At 41.2% G+C, this 16,451-nt stretch overlaps 1 protein-coding gene across 4 annotated transcripts in view; it reads right to left on the reverse strand.

The window, feature by feature from the left end:
- The window catches only part of Cep350 (centrosomal protein 350), a 141,077-nt gene that overhangs the window by 50,648 nt on the left and 73,978 nt on the right, over positions 1-16,451 (reverse strand). For all 4 annotated transcript variants that reach the window (NM_001427193.1, XM_039091366.2, XM_039091367.2 and 1 more), the window contains exons 16-23: positions 12,337-12,539; positions 11,575-11,738; positions 8,953-9,063; positions 8,583-8,723; positions 8,056-8,192; positions 6,691-6,816; positions 4,137-4,306; positions 220-416 (exon numbers count right to left, since the gene is read on the reverse strand). In NM_001427193.1, the coding sequence (NP_001414122.1) occupies positions 220-416; positions 4,137-4,306; positions 6,691-6,816; positions 8,056-8,192; positions 8,583-8,723; positions 8,953-9,063; positions 11,575-11,738; positions 12,337-12,539 (1,249 nt within the window). The remainder of the gene's footprint in view (positions 1-219; positions 417-4,136; positions 4,307-6,690; positions 6,817-8,055; positions 8,193-8,582; positions 8,724-8,952; positions 9,064-11,574; positions 11,739-12,336; positions 12,540-16,451) is intronic.

The following is a 16,451-nucleotide window of genomic DNA, read 5'->3' on the forward strand; positions in this document are numbered from 1 at the left end:
TGAAAAGCTATAAATAATATTGGTTGAGATCTTATTATAACTAGTAAGTTTATATTCTATTTTGTTTAAACAACCAAGTCAGATTTTACATGTATAACACAAATCTGATGTTGGGAAACTTTTCTGATAGTTGCCAACTATATAACTAGTATTTATATAAGTGTATTCATACCTTTGGAAAACTATGGCTGTGACCATTTACCCCGAGTAAAAACATACCTTGGTAGAACACAGTGTAGTCTTGTCTGGGGAAGCATCTTCATCAGAGTCGTCATGATGGCCTCTTTTCTTTTCCATGTTAAATCTGCGATGACTCTCAGAAGGTAGTAAAGATCGAAAAGACTTTTCTTCTATTTCATCTTCTGTCATAGATTCATCAAATTTCAGGGAGTATTCTGTTGCAATAGAAGTTGAATCTAACAGAATGGAGAAAATCATCATAATTCTTTTACAGGAGAAGGAAGTGTGACATAGAGTCCCACATAACCCAGGCTAGCCTTTAATTCCTGATCCTCCTGCCTCTTCCTCCAAAGTGCTGGGCTCACAGGTGTGCCACCCTATATGCTATCACATCTAGTTTATGCTATCTGGTGCTGCACATCAAACCCAGGTCTTAGTGCAGGATAGGCAAGCAAGATTCCACCTGAGCCATATCCTCAGTCCCATACCTAATCGGTATAATTCTCCTCAGTAGCATTAAATAGAACCCCTTTGCCCTCACTGAGACAATTCTATATAAATTCTCACAACTGTACCTAGCAATTTAGAGGAAAAATTCAATATCTTCCAGACAAGAAAAAACTCTCTTAAAATGCCTAGAAATGCTAGAATAAGAGATGTGCTAATCCTGCCTCTCACAGGCTACAGAACTCAGGCGAGCTGGCCCTACCCCTCTCCTGCTGCAGCACTCAAGAGGCCCCGTACTTTACCTGGGCAGCACAGAAGAGCTGACCCTGGGGGTGGGGAGTGCAGACAACTGGCCCTCAGACTTGAAACCAGTCTGTCTTATGGTGGCACGGGCAAGGGAGCGATGCCCTCTTCCCTTCCCTTGCCCCTCACCACCTGTGTCATACAGAAGAGCTGACCCAAAGGTCACGAGAACGAGAGGGCTGGGCCGGCCCTCGCCTGCTGCAGCACTCAGGAGAGCAGACCCTGCACCTCGCCTGGGCAGCACAGCAGAGCTGGCCTGAGGGCATGGGAGCAGGGGAGATGACTCTGCCTCTTGCCAGCTGCAGCACTGGATGAGCTTAGCTGCAGAAGTGCTGGAGAGCTCACTGGTGGCATGGGTGACGGACAGCTGGCAGGCTGGCCAGCTCAGTGACCACCCAGGCCCAGATCCAGGGCTCCGAGTTGGCTCATCCCAACATCTATGAGGCTGGCGCATGTGAAGGGGACAGACAGTCCTCTGCAGATGCAAAGCTGCAGGATCTCCACAACACAGGGCAACAACAGGATTCCTAAAGAGTCCCAGTGAGGATCCAGCATTGATAAATTAGCAGAAGCCAGAGGCCTCGAACCAAACCAATGACTCACTCTAATGAATGTTTGCAAGCAAAGAAGTGTGGACAAAAGGGTGTATCATGGGACATACTAGGACACACTACAACTTCCACAACAAGATTTTTTTTTCTTTTGTGGGGAGGTAACAAGGGGTGGGTACAAAGGGACAGGGAGATGAGTGGGATTGGGATGCCTGATGTGGAAGTCACAAAGAATAAAAAGTTAAATAATAATAAAGAAATATGTTAAAGATTAATATATTTCATACTTAAAGAGCAATTACAGATCAATTAGGAAAGCCCTATTATACAAAGTTTATGACTAGATGCATAACAAAGAAAATGACAAGAGAAAAAAAGTTTATAAACATTTACATTTTAGCAAAGAAAAGTTAAGTTATCCTACTGCTGAACACATTTAGGATACACAACTTTAATGACTCAAACTGGATCTAACCTGAAACATCTTTTCTGTGGTCTAGGTTTCATAGTTCCAGAAAAATACTGTGCAAGCTGTAAGGGAAGGAAGCCATTACACCACCCTACCCAGCGCCAACACCTGTGAACCATGACAATGACCAGCGAGTCAAAATGTGCATCCAGGTGCAGCACTCGTGTGTTGGTGGGAACTGACAGTTGTCTAGCCAGGCTTAAGGTCTACTTAGCAGGATGGAGCTCATGCCTGCTACTGGAAACATGGCACTTCCTGGGATGAGTGAGGTTATGAACCTTAGAAAAGTAAACTACCCCCTCTCTTCTAGACCAGCATAATTCCTTATCACATTCTAAATCTATCCAGTTTCTTTTTTTTTTTTTTTTTTTTTTTTTGGTTCTTTTTTTCGGAGCTGGGGACCGAACCCAGGGCCTTGCGCTTCCTAGGTAAGCGCTCTACCACTGAGCTAAATCCCCAGCCCCCCAGTTTCTTATTTACCCAGATTTCACAAAGCAAGCTGCCCACAAACTGACTGCTGGTAAAACACCCGAGAGCCAAGTGTCTACAGAACTTACTCTCAGAAGAGCGTGCCCTCTAAGTGCAGAGAAGCTACATGGTTGTGGGACTGAAACTGTGCCACTCCATGAAAGGAGCTCTATCAGAAGCTCACTGAACTTACAACTCACAGACTCAGCTTCTAGTAGCCAGTGAAACGCGGCTTTGACTTGAAATCAGATCTTTTCTTAGAGGAAAGTTCTCCTTCCGGAGAGGCAAATGAAGGCCATGTGGGCTCCCTTTTAAAACATGAACCTGGTTGGCAGGGGTGGCACACACCTTTAATCCCAGCACTTGGGAGGCAGAGGCAGGTGGCCAGCCTGGTCTACAGAGTCCCAGGACAGCCAGGGCTACACAGAGAAACCATGTCTCAGAAAAACAAAAACAACAACAACAACGAAACCCACATGAACCTGTTTGTCATCCATGAAAAGACAACAGTTGTGCCGGAAGACAGCTACCTAGAATGCAGATGAATGGTGTGTGGGAACATGCTTCAAACCTACCATGCTGGGAAACATCTCATGCTCCAAAACCGCAAAAAATGGCTCTTCTCTCTTCTTCCTGCTATTGGTAGTTCTGGATATTAATTTTTCCCCCACAGGGTCAAAATATACCTGACTGAGATTGCAAGTGGAAAAATAGGGCTTAAGTATTGGTAGTTTTTCTAGTTCCATTTATGTGTGAATTGTTCATATAAATCCAGGGATGTAACACACTAATGTAAGTGAGAATGTCTCAGCCGTTCAACTTTATAACAATTATAAATAAATATAAAAGTAGTCCGGACAATGCCAATGCTCTCACTGGTGTAAGCGGGTGGGTAGGATAGTTGCCACCTTGGCCTGAAGCGAAGTGGTAGCCTTCATGATTTGCTAACTGCCCAGGGACCGTTCTTCTCCCTTTCGGAGAACACAGCCTCAGACACGCTAATGACCCATCCCTCCAACTGTACAAGTCTGCTCTCCCCTTTTACTGTATCCTGCCTACAGACCGGCACTGTCTCTGCTGGCAACTACTCTTGCCTTCTCTCTCCTCCTCTCCCTTCTCCTGAAGCTCCCCTCTACGATACATGTTGGCAAGGCTGGGACATGGATGGTGGTTAAGAACACTTGCTTCCTTTCCAGAGGACCCGACTTTGATTCTCAGCCACATAATGACTCACGAACATCTATTCCAGTATTAGCGGATTCGATGCCCACCTTGGGCCTCTGCCAGCACCAAGCACACATGTGGTACAAAGACATACATGCAAGCAAAACACTCACACACATAAAAACTCTAAAATAATAAAAATAGGGATTGGCTGAGAATTTTCTAATCCTTCAAGATTTGGTGCCTTTTTTTCTTAATAATTCCTTCAAGTTCCTGTAAGCAGTAAGGAGAGACAAACACCACTTTGGTAATAACCTCTTAAGATAAATGTGTAAACCACATTAATTACTATTCTCCAGATAAAACCACAAGCCAGGAGAATATAGTTTCGCAATAAAGCAATGGCCTAGCATGCGTAAGGCCCTGAGTTCAAATTCTAGCAGCACAACAGCAGCGAAGAAGTCAGTGTGTGAGTTTAATAGACTTATTTGCCACTTTGTTCCCAGGACGTTCGTTGTTCCTCCAGTTTTGCATGTGCATACAAGGGAAGTTACCTTTCTCGTCAGGAAGAGACGGAATACTATCACTTCGTAGAGAATCATCTGCAGCCGTCTGAAGTTGTTCATCAATTGAAGTCTCCATCTTCTCACCATGAAATTTCTTCTCATTTTCCTTACTAGGTGGAACTGAAGGGCTTTCCTGTCGGCTGCTACCACTACTACTTCTGTATATACAGATGTTACAGAAACAAACAGAGAGAAAAGAAAATGAATAACAACTTCAAAGTAAACTAATTCAGCCAAAGGATTGTGCTTTATACTCAAGTTATAAACTGAAGGCAGACAGACATTCTATAACGCACACAGAAGGATCAGGAGAGGTTGTTTTCCTGGAAATACAACAGACAACCACTATTCACAGGTTACTACACCTATTTCATTTCATGGTCACATTTTTGGGTTAAAAGGAGGCTTCCGCTCACTATTTTCCATTTTCTTTCACAAATACTGTGATTTATCACTAATTGTACTACTGGAACTGTTCTTGATAAACTACCTAAACTTCTCATTTTAAATTCATAAATTGCTTTTTTTCCTCTAAAAATATCAGACAGTGCTGCTCTTTTCTTTTTCTGTTTTTTCTTTTCTTTTTCTTTTTTTGACAGGTCTCATGCAGCCCATGCTGGCCTTACACCTGATATACAGTCAAAAGGTGAGTCTGAACTTCTGACTACACCCAAGCACTGGGACTACAGGCTCCAGGCTCCACAGCTGATTTTATGTGGTGCCAGGGACTGAGCTCATGGTCTTGTAAATGCTAGGCCAACCCTAACAGGTCATCTACAGACTCTGTACCTTCTTTAAAAACCTTTATTTGCTTTAAATTAAACAAGTAAAAAAACCACTATCTTGGGTACTCTGTATAAAGGACATTTATGGAAAGCTCTCTTTTCTTATATCCCATGATTCTACCCTTAATTATTTTTTTCTTTCTACCTACAGAGCTAAGTTTTCCTGTATTTATTTCACTTGCTTTTAATTTTTATCTTTCCTTAAAAGCCTGCCTTTCCCTATGGTGCACCTGAGAGCTGTAACTGCCATGGTTCCCACTGGATGACTACAATCAGAGGACAGTAACTTGTGCTCATAAGGGTGGGAGAAGACGTTACGCTCCTGGGGGAAAGTACTGACACTTCGGAAAGGAGTTTGGCAATTCGTGACAAAGTTTGAGTTTTTCAGAAACTAAACAAAATAAAACACAGGATTCAGTAGTTCTTAAACATACACTCGTAAAATATGAAAACATACATCTACACAAAAGCTTGATTATTAATGCTCCCAGCAGAATTATTCATTATACCCCAGAAGCAGAAACAAGTAGCAATGGCTGTTTGCTGACAGACAAAATGTAACATATGTATGCATAGAATGTGATTTGACAGTGTTAATACAGTCATGATACACACTATGACATAGATGAGCCCAGAAAACATGTGAACTTTAAATAGTCACAAGAAACCTGAGTGGCCCAATAAAACTCTCAATCATGTGAATGGCTGCATTGAGTACAAACTTTAAAAAAAGAAAAAGTCACCCTGGTTATCACACAAGTGAATAAGAAACCCAACAGTCCACCATAGTAACCTAATGGCCTACGGGAAGTACCAGTGATGGTAGCATTCAGCTAAGGTTAAAAAGGAAACACGTCGTGTCAGTCATCGTAAATAATCAATACCTGTTGTGCTTATCATGTATTACTTCCAAGTTCTTAGCTCTTTAATTGAGGCTTTATTATACTTGATGATATGGTTATTCCACCACTAGAAATGCTGGAAAGGCACCTGTAAAATCTACTCAGAAGGCTGAACCATAACTGAGAAATACAGACATTAATAGTGTGCCAGTATGCTTGCAATCCCAATTATAGCCACTCAGGAGCACATAGTGAGACCACAATCTCAAAGGAGAAGGAAAAAGAAGAAAGAGGGAGGGAAAGAGAGACAAAGATGAGGAAGAGAAAAGATGAAAAAGAAAAAAGGATATCAGTGTGGAAATGTGCAATAAACCGGGCTTTAGAACCAGATATATCAAGGCTCAAATCCTTAGTGTGTGTGTGTGTGTGTGTGTGTGTGTGTGTGTGTGTGTGTGTGTGTGTGTGTGTGTACAAGCATGTGTCCACGTGTATGTACCAGTGTTTTGTGAGTACACAGACATGCAGGCAAGAAGAGCACAGATGCAGTGCTGGGCTCTAAGTCCAGTCCTTAGGACTGTGCAGAGTCACTCTGGACCACTGAGCCATCTCTCTAGCTCCTTAGTTGAAGTCTTAGTGTGTCCAGGGGTCTCGGTTCCCTTCACTAATCTAACCACACCACTGTCTGACTTAAGAGGTTGCTGAGTATAACATGTAAGAGAAACAACCTATAAAATGTCCACGTTACTATGCTCTCAAGGGATAGCAGCTGTATTATCACACAGACAAACTCAAAAGGACTGGCACTTTGAAGGCCAGGCATCATTCACTTTATGACAACAAAATTTAAAAGGAAAAAGCCATGCTTAGAGGGTTTATCAGAGTTCCCCACACTGCACTGCGGAAAGCCTTCCTCACCTCTGATAATCCTGACTCCTGTATCTTGAAGACTCAGAATAACTATCACGGGAAGGGGAATACTTCTGTCGCTTTGAGTCCAGAGTTCCTTCTTTACTCTGGGAGAGTGAAGCAGACTGACTTATCCTAAAAACAAACAAAACCAAACCAGATTAAGCATTGGGTCTCCAGTAGGATAAAGATTTTAAGTGCTGCTTAACAGTAACAGAACAAAGAATCTTGAATACATAAAAATTACAAAATAAGTGTTAGAAAATATTTGAGAACTCAAACATAGAAAAGGACATATAATACCAAGAATACACTCGCTAATCATTCCTAGTCTCAATAAAGAAAAAAATCTATGAAGTAGAGACAGTTAAAACATTATTTAAGGACCCCACCACCACCACCCATACACACACACACACAAAGCATCAGGGTGCGGTGGCAAATGCCTTTAAGCCCAGAACTTGGGAGGCAGAGGCAGATGGATCTCTGAGTTTGGGGACTGATCTACAGAGTGGGTCTCAGTCTCAGAAAAACAAAACAAAATGAAAGAAAAAACCCAAAACACCCCAAACAACAGAAACAAACAAACAAAACAAAAACAAAAACAACCCACAAAGCTTGTAGTAATGTCTCCTATTTGTAATCTCTGCACTTGGGAGGAGGAAATCCGAGGACTGCCATAAGGTCTCCACAGCACAGTCTACACTGACGCTGAGTTCCAGGCCAGACTGACTCACAGTATAAGACGCTGAAAAAAGTCTTACACACACACACACACACACACACACACACACACACACACACACACACACACACACGACTGCGCACGGTGACTTACACTGGCTTTCAGCCCAGTCTACATAATAAGCCCCAGGCTAGCCAGGGCAACAAAGTAAGACTTAGTCTTGAAAACTTTTCTTCAGATGACTTCACTATTTCTAGAGCAGAGCACAGGACGCTAACATCTGCAAGGCCCCACCCTGCTTGTCCTACACCACTTTCCTCTTTGCCGTCTTCTTCCAGTCACACCGGCCTTTTCTGTTTTGAATTCCTCTTAAACATGTTGTGTTCCTGTTTTGAATCTGACTATTTACCTCCTTTATATCACCTATTCCTTATTTACTATATCCCATTACAAGCCTTCTTGCTCTCCTGGCCTTCTGCTATTTAAAATCCAGTAGTGCATACCTCTGAAGCATGCTTCTTTTACAACACTTACCTATGTTTATAAAGTTTTCATCTACTTAACTGAGTATCTGACAAATGTTCCTCTTCCAATTGGACGGCATATCCATAATTGTATTCTCTATACCCAAAACGGTGCATAAAACAAAAGGTAGCTCATTGCATATTTCTGAGTGGCTGCACACTCACCTATCTGTCTCAGCTTTGGTCCTCAGTTGTTTCATGAAGTCTGGAAAATGCTGCCGCTGGTGATCGTACAGCGTTGCCAGGGGAACTCCAGAAGTCGTGATGGCATCTGCCAGGTGTGTTCGAGTTAGTTCTGCCATCTAAGTGTGAACACAGCAAACAGCAAAAGGAGACTCTAGAAGGCGGTCACAGGAGAGCTGCAAAGGAGCGCAACGCTGGAAAGACCACTGAGCTGTGGCTGGCCAGACCGCTCCTCAGACAAAGGCTGCCTGCCAAGCTGGAGGACCCGAGTTTGATCTCGGAGACCCACAAGGTAACAGGAGAGAAGCATCTCCTTCAAGTTGTCCCCTGACTTCACTCAAACTCACCTGCCCTCTCCCCAAAACAAACAAATAAATAAATAACGTGATCTTAGTGGGGCTTTGCTCAGAGTCTCTACGTCAAAGACTGCATCGTAGGTGTTAGACACCCATGACTGGCAAGAACTCAGTTACTCAGGATGCCTCAGTGAAGGCTCCAGAGGCTCTCACCTCACAGATCTGCCGAGCTGCATCTGTGGTGAGGCGTGCGGTCTCCGACTGCTGAGCCGCTATTTTACAGGTGGCATCCTGGAGGACTTCGGTCACTTCTCTTTGTGATTTAACCACCTGCTGCAAAGATTCTGCATGGACCTGGAAAGAAATGCTTAGGATTTAGTCTTCCTCCCTGTAACTCAATTTTAACTTACAGATTTGTTTCATGGACCAAATACTTGATAAAAAATACACGTGGCTATAGCCTAGATTTCATTATCTACCACCTTTCTTTTTAACTCTTATAAGCTTAGTGAGTTCTACAGTGAAATTTTTAAATATAAAGTTTTATGTTTAAAAAACCAACATCTGCCACAAAATGAATTACCTGAGCTGCTTTGTTCCGGGTTTCTTCTAACTGTCTCTGACAGTCCAGAGCCTCTTGTTCAGCTTTTAGCTTCAATAAAGCCATATCTCTTTCATGACGTTGCTGCTGTGCCTTTCAATTAAAAGTGATCAAACATTAATTCTTCAGCATTAAAATGTCTTGATACAGTTGCTACAGTAAACACATTCCTTTGCTCCCTAGCTTCCCTCCTTTTTTCTTCAAATAGATCCTTTATGGACCAAGCTGGCCTCGAACTGACAGGCCAGCTGTCTGTTTCCTGTAGAGATAGGGTTGCAAACATGAGCCACCGCCTGAGGCTCCCAGTGTTGTTTCTGATGTAAGTGATGGACGGGGACAACAAGAGCCTAGAGGAGAGGTAGGAAATCTAAAGTCATCAGACACCTTACCATTTACCAGCAGGACTTAGTGGCCATCTGCCATTTATCACTATTTCTATAAGAAATTTTATGAGAATACCAAAAGCTGGTCAGAAAGCGAAAACTAGACCATCTAACTCTTTGATTTTTATTAAAATTATACATGTATAACTAAGAACCATGCCTCATTTCTCATCATTTTGACTTTGCCTTTGACGGAGTAATTCCATTTAAAATGTTGCCTCTATGAAGGTCTCCTTTTGGTTTAAAAAAAAAAAATCCTTTCTGACACCATCATTCCATACAATGTTAACTCAAAAGTATACAATGTTCCATTTCTTCTGGAGTGGTACTAAATAAATAGCATGGTTCTCTATAGGTGGTTAGCCTATACATGAAGTTATATAATGCCATGAACAGATTTGGGATTTCCAGCATTATCATGTAGCATGGAAAAAGAAATCTGTGTAAATGTGGGCATGCACGTGAGTGTATGCAACTGTCTCATATTGTAAAGGGGTTCAGGAGTCCTGCGTACCTTGACTAAGTAAACACAGTGTTACCCCGGTACTGTGACAGTATGAAGTCCCTAGCTGTTTTCAAATATGGCCTGTGAAGCACAGAAAGGGACTGATGCCTGCTTCGTTAAGGACTGCCAGACTCCATGGTCAGTGTGGTCTGTCCACTGCAATGAGGCCAATTATTCAGTGGTAAACCACTTTAGAGAACAGTATGGGAGGTTTTCACTACGTTACAGATGCTTATATGTGATTCAAGCAATAATCCTCGGTATTTATGCAAGCAAAATGAAAATATGTTGTATATCAACCAACAGGAAAATCCATGGATAATTAGAACCTACTTACTAACCACTGGTTTATTACTAGGAAAAATACAATGGCATAGATGAACCTTAGCTTTACATTGAATAAAATAAACAAAATACAACAGAGTTAGAAATAAACATGAATATGTATAAAATTCTGGAAGAGTCAAAAATAAACCATAGCATAAGAAAACAGACTGAATACTCCTCTGGGAATTAACAGGAAGTGGGAATAGGTCAAGATGAGAGAGTTTTCTATTGATTAGATGGTTGTTATGGAGGAATATACATTAATCAAAACTGCACACCTGAAATCCGTATTTTTTTAATTGAATGTAATACCTAAGTAAAATAAAAATGGTGTACTCCTTAGAGCTTCCACGAAGGAGAACACTGATAAACCTCTGGCCAGGAGGAGCTACAGTGCACTCTCTCCTTGTTTTATAAAACATCTGATCTCAGAAATGGTTAGTTGGTTTGTTTGTTTAGGTCAAATAAAGCATCAGAAATCACATACAGTGGGGACAGAAAGACCATCCAGCAAGTAAAGCTGCGTGCTGCTTGGCCCTACAACCTGAGTTCAATCTCCAAGACCAACAGTGTGGAAAAAGTGATTTCCAAGAGGTATCCTCTGAGCTCCAGAGACTACACACATACAACAAACAAATACATCTTAATAAATAATAACAAATATTAGAAAAACAACAGCCCAGACAAACCTAATCATTTCCATCAAGAAAGAAAAAGATGACTGTTATCACTAATCTTCATTAATTCAATCATTAATTTTCAGTCATTAAAACAATATAAAACATGAAAAACCAAGAATGTGAAATTGTGCTAGCATTCTCCTGCCACACACTCTATTTTCAATTCTCTTGGTGGTGAAAATTTTTTGGTTTGTTTGGTTTGGACTTTGAGGAAGGGTCTGGTTACAGAACCCCAGTTGACCTTAAATTCCTGATCATCCTTATTCAGCTTCCCAAATGATTAGAAGACTGCAAGCATGCACTACCGAATCGAGCGTCAGGGTTCTTTTTAGTAATCCATGTGATAGCTTTTCTTCCATTTTTTATAGGCACTATACAGACTATCTTTAATTCTCCTGGAAGTTTGAATTTATTTATTTATTTATTTATTTATTTATTCATTTATTTATTTATGAGACAGGGTTTCTCTGTATGTAGTAGTCTCAGCTGTTCTGGAACTTGCTACATAGACCTTGCTGGTCTTGAACTCACAGAGATATTCTTGCCTCTGCCTCCTGAATGCTGATATTAAAGATAGCACCACAATGTCTGGCTTGAAAGTTTTGTTTTGCTTTGTTTTTTAAACAAACGAAACTCATTACAGGTAATTCTAAACACAAAGAAAAGAAGAAAACCACAAGGAAAAAAATTAGGAAAATTCAACCAATACCTTTATGATCTGAGCCAGAGATACGCTCTCCTGCTGGGCGAGTGAAATGCCTCTAACTCTTTCCACATCGGACAGCTGACGCACTGACTCCTCGATGGCACTGAGGTAACTGAGCTCTGCAGCCATGCGATGCTGAAGGCCAGCAGGAGAGAAACGCTTGGGACCTGGGGGACAGGGGTATCGCTAAATCAAAAGGTTCACACAAAACAACAGTACCAGCTCTCATGTTATCAGCACGTAACAAATCTACCTTTTCTTTGTACTAAAGACAGTAACTTATCGATATATTGTATTTTAACAGTTACTTCTTTTCTTCTCTTATGGGTGTGTGTGTGTGTGTGTGTGTGTGTGTGTGTGTGTGTGTGTGTGTGTGTATTACATGCCTACAAATAGAATCTAATATTATTTGGGCGATGAATTTTGACTAATGCTGGCAACATGGGAAAAAATGAAGACTGTTGAACTCATGCTTTTGAACATTTAATTTCTACACAACTTTTGTTTAATACTTCATATAAACTTGAAGTAACATTTCCCCATCACTTGGTTTGCTGTTTTTCTTGTTAGTTTCTAACTCTCTTTTGACTATGGTTTCATGTACCCCAGGCTGACCTTCTAACTCACTCGGTGGCCTAGGAGAGGTGTTTGCATCTGGCATGTGACTTACATGGTGCCCGGTAAACCCAGGTTAGGCCAGCACTCCACGAGCTGAGCTACACCTGACCCTTTACTTTTAAACTTTTACCTGTATGAGTCTCTTACCTGGTGTTGAAGTCATCTCTGTTTTATTCACATCAGTGAAAGCTGCAGTGGGCTTAAATCCAGCTGTAGTTGGAGGTACTATGACTGAGGACTTAGACCTTTCTAAAGAAGTCCCTGGAAGGTCAAACTGTAACAATTTCTGTGAACTCGGAGATAGGGGCGAAGTTGGAGTCTTCTGAGATCTTCCCTTGTCTGATGAGCCACTAGAAGTTTTTTGCATAAAGACATTAGAGAAACTGCTCCAAGAAGCAGCTAAACAGTAAGAATAACAAACATTTCCTCTTTACCAACATGAATTAGCTTCACCAATACTAGCTATGACTATGACGGGGGGCGGGGGGGGGGGGATACCATCAATCATTTACTCAGCATAGTTGATTGGATTGCATGAACACTTCTCTAGTTGCTGGATACACAGCGTTGAACAAGCTAGGTAAACCACCCCTAAATGAAATAGTGAGGTAACTTACTGACAGCACTGAACAAGTCACGTACACCACAGCTCATTCACTCCACTATGACACAAAAGCTAAGACAGCCATTATACACTAATGAAAATATAACGATGTAAAAACTTCAGAAACAAATATTAAAGCATGTGTCTCAAGTAAAATATCATTTCGTGTTTAAATTTCTTTAAAGCCACAATTCTTTAATTTCTCTATTAAACCAAAGGTCATAGCAAAAAGTTATTTTCATATTGTCATCTCCAAATACTTAATATGTTTACTTATCCGTACTGAATTTTTTAATTCTGTAACACTGAGTTTTTCTTAAGTTCACATAACTGACTAACAACTCTTAAGGCACAACACAACACAAAATACATCTCATTCATGTTTACTTGTATGAATATCTGCTTGATGAAAAAATAAGAGATTCTCTACAAAGTATTTAGCACAATTAACACTGTTGTTTTTTGTTGTTTTTGTTGTTTGTTGTTTTCCGAGTGTAGCCTTGGCTGTCCTGTAACTCAATTTGTAGACTAGAGTGGCCTGGAACTCACAGAGATCCACCTGCCTGTCTCCCAAGCACTGGGCTAAGGCATGCACCACCACACCTCATGCAATTAAGACATTTTTAATACACTAAAATAGGTTTGTTTTTAGCTTCTGAAAAAGATGTGATGGATTTCAAAGGCAAAAACTATGCCTACCTTGAAAAGATGAGTAAAAGTAGTTTTGAGAAAGCACTGACTGGCTCACCAAGATCTCTAACAGAGGAATCAGAGAGTGTTAACAGTAGTGCCCCTCCACACACGGAGGGGATATGTTCTTAGTACCTCCAATAGATACCAGAAACCTTAGGTGGCACCAAAACCTGATATACACTATTTACATACACACATGTCCAATGCCTTTCCTGTACATTAAAAATTTATTTTATGTGTATGTGTACCTGAGTGTATGTTTCTGTAGGACCTGGTGCAGGAGTCTGAGGTGACTAAAAGGGGGGCCCTGGATTCCCTGGAACTGGAGTTAGAGTTAGTTAAGAGCAACAATATGGCTGTTAAGAACCACACCTCGGTCCTCTGGAGGAGAGCACTGAGTGCTCTTAGCCGCTGAGCCACCTCTCCAGCCTAACTCTTCCACTTTACTTGTTATCTGCCACCCAGTGCGGCTGCCAATGTTGAAGTCTGAGGTGCTGCAGTAAAACTAGTGTGACTTCTTTAATCGTCCTCATAATTCCAGGAATAAGGATTTCTCATGTAGCTCTCTGCTACACAACGTCAGCATACAATCTTTTCCATTCTTTTTTTTAACCTTCCACTTAAAAGAAGTGTTTTTAGCACATGCAAATTGGCACCATTACTACCCATTGATTGGAGTCCACTATTAAACAAAGAAAGGTTTAATTAAACTCAGACACAGAAACAGCACTCAAAGAGATGAGCTGCGTGGAGGATGGGCCCGAATCCTATGCTCAGAACGTTATTACTTTAAAGAAAGAAGTCACTTATTTCTACGATTCCCCATATAATATTTTACAACAACAGCTGACCATAACTGAGCCATGGAGAGCAAAACAATGCACAGGAGACTACAGTTAATTTGATTTATAGTATATAAAATGAATTCTTATTTTGAATTCTACCACATCAAACAAAACAAAGGACTCTATTACTCACTGTGTAATTTTACAAGGGGAATTTGTATTTGCTTTGCAGAGAAGATTCACTTAGACTGCCATTCCAAAAAGACAAGTTCTCAGTGTTCTCAAATACATTAAAATGTTTTTTTAATTATATTCCTCCTGTACAAGGTTCAAGCTATTTTATCCATTGTGAATCTACACAGATGAAGGGCAAGATACAGAGTCCAGTATGGAGTATCTATTAACCTTACTTAGATGTCATCTTCTAAAATGCATAGCTTTATGGATTTTGTCAAATTAAGTCAGAGTATCTTTTGCAGAAAGTTAAACTTTTATGAATCCTGAATTCAGTACCAAAGCAATTAAAATTTAAGCTCAAATGTAGCCAAAGGAGTGGACTCAGATCCTTAAGCTTGACAGCAAGCTTACGTCCTCCTGACACAACTCACAGGTGCTAGACTTGATGTTTAACAAAATGGAGATTTCATGTGGACACATGAGCAGTAACTGCACAGAAAGCAACCTTATTGCAAGCAACAGGCTAAGTGCATGTGACAGGAGAGAAAAAGAGGTAAAAATTATGTTCCTTACAAGTCTGACATCCTGAACTCAATCTCATAATCTGTATCTTTAAAAAAACAAAAATGCATGTGTCCCTATGGCATGGTGGGCATCTTTTGGGTATGTGCCCAAGAGTGGTATAGCTGGATCTTCAGGTAGAACTATTTCCAATTTTCTGAGGACCCTCCAGATTGATTTCTAGAGTGGTTGTACCAGTTTGCACTCCCACCAGCAATGGAGGAATGTTCCTCTTTCTCCACATCACCGCCAACATTTGCTGTTACTTGAGTTTTTGATCATAGCCATTCTGATTGGTGTAAGGTGAAATCTCACGGTCATTTTGATTTGAATTTCCTTGATGACTAAGAACTTTGAACATTTCTTTAAGTGCTTCTTGACCACTCAAGATTCTTCTGCTGTGAATTCTCTGTTTAGCTCTATACTCCATTTTTTAATTGGGTTATTTGGTGGGTTTGGAGGTTAACTTCTTAAGTTCTTTATATATTTTGGATATTAGACCTCTGTCAGATGTAGGGTTAGTAAAGATCTTTTCCCAATCTGTAAATTGCTGATCTGTCCTACTGACTACGTCCTTTGCCTTACCGAAGCTTTAAAGTTTCATGAGGTCCCATTTATCAAATATTGATCCTAGTTGCCTGAGCCATTGGTGTTCTGTTCAGGAAATTTTCCTCTGTGCCAATGAGTGGGCACAGCTGATGGATGAAGCAAAACGGTGGGTGCTGGGTTTCACTGAAGCACGGGGACACCCCTGTTCGTGTGGGAAAGCTGAGGCTGGTGTTCCCTGACCCCTGGACACCTAGTTACCGCCAGAGTACAGGCTGAAGACCTGTCTAGCCTGGGGTCAGAGGAAGAGCAGCAGCTTAGGTCATCAATGACTGTCCTTAGATTGGCAGGCAGTTGTCTGAAAGCGCAGAGAGGCCATCTACAGGAGACTTAGGTGAAGGCCTGCTCCATGCTCTTCATGGCGGTGGTAGATGAAAGAGAGTCTTCGGTTCCATACTGTCTACTGGTTGTTCCTCAGGAAAGATGGATGCGCACCATCTGAGGGTGGACCAGAGGTTAAACACCCTCTGTAGGGAGGAATGTCGGAGCTGGAGCTTATTGGCTAACCCTCAGGGCCTCTAGGTACCTCACTGGTATGGAGAACTCATGCTCCCTCATGTGGGAATGTGGCATGTGCTCCAGGCCACAGCTATGTGGGTTCATTTCTGGGTCTTCAATTCTATTCCATTGATCTACTGGCCTGTCTCTGTACCAATACCATGCAATCTTTATCACTTTTGCTTTGTAGTACAGCTTGAGGTCAGGGATGGTAATTTCCCCAGAAGATCTTTTATTGTTGAGAATTGTTTTTGGCTATCCTGGATTTTTTGTTTTTCTATATAAAGGTGAGAATTGCTCTCTCCATGTCTGTGAAGAATTGTGTTGGAATTTTGATG

Source organism: Rattus norvegicus, chromosome 13 (genome assembly GCF_036323735.1).
Source record: "Rattus norvegicus strain BN/NHsdMcwi chromosome 13, GRCr8, whole genome shotgun sequence".
NCBI lineage: Eukaryota > Metazoa > Chordata > Mammalia > Rodentia > Muridae > Rattus > Rattus norvegicus.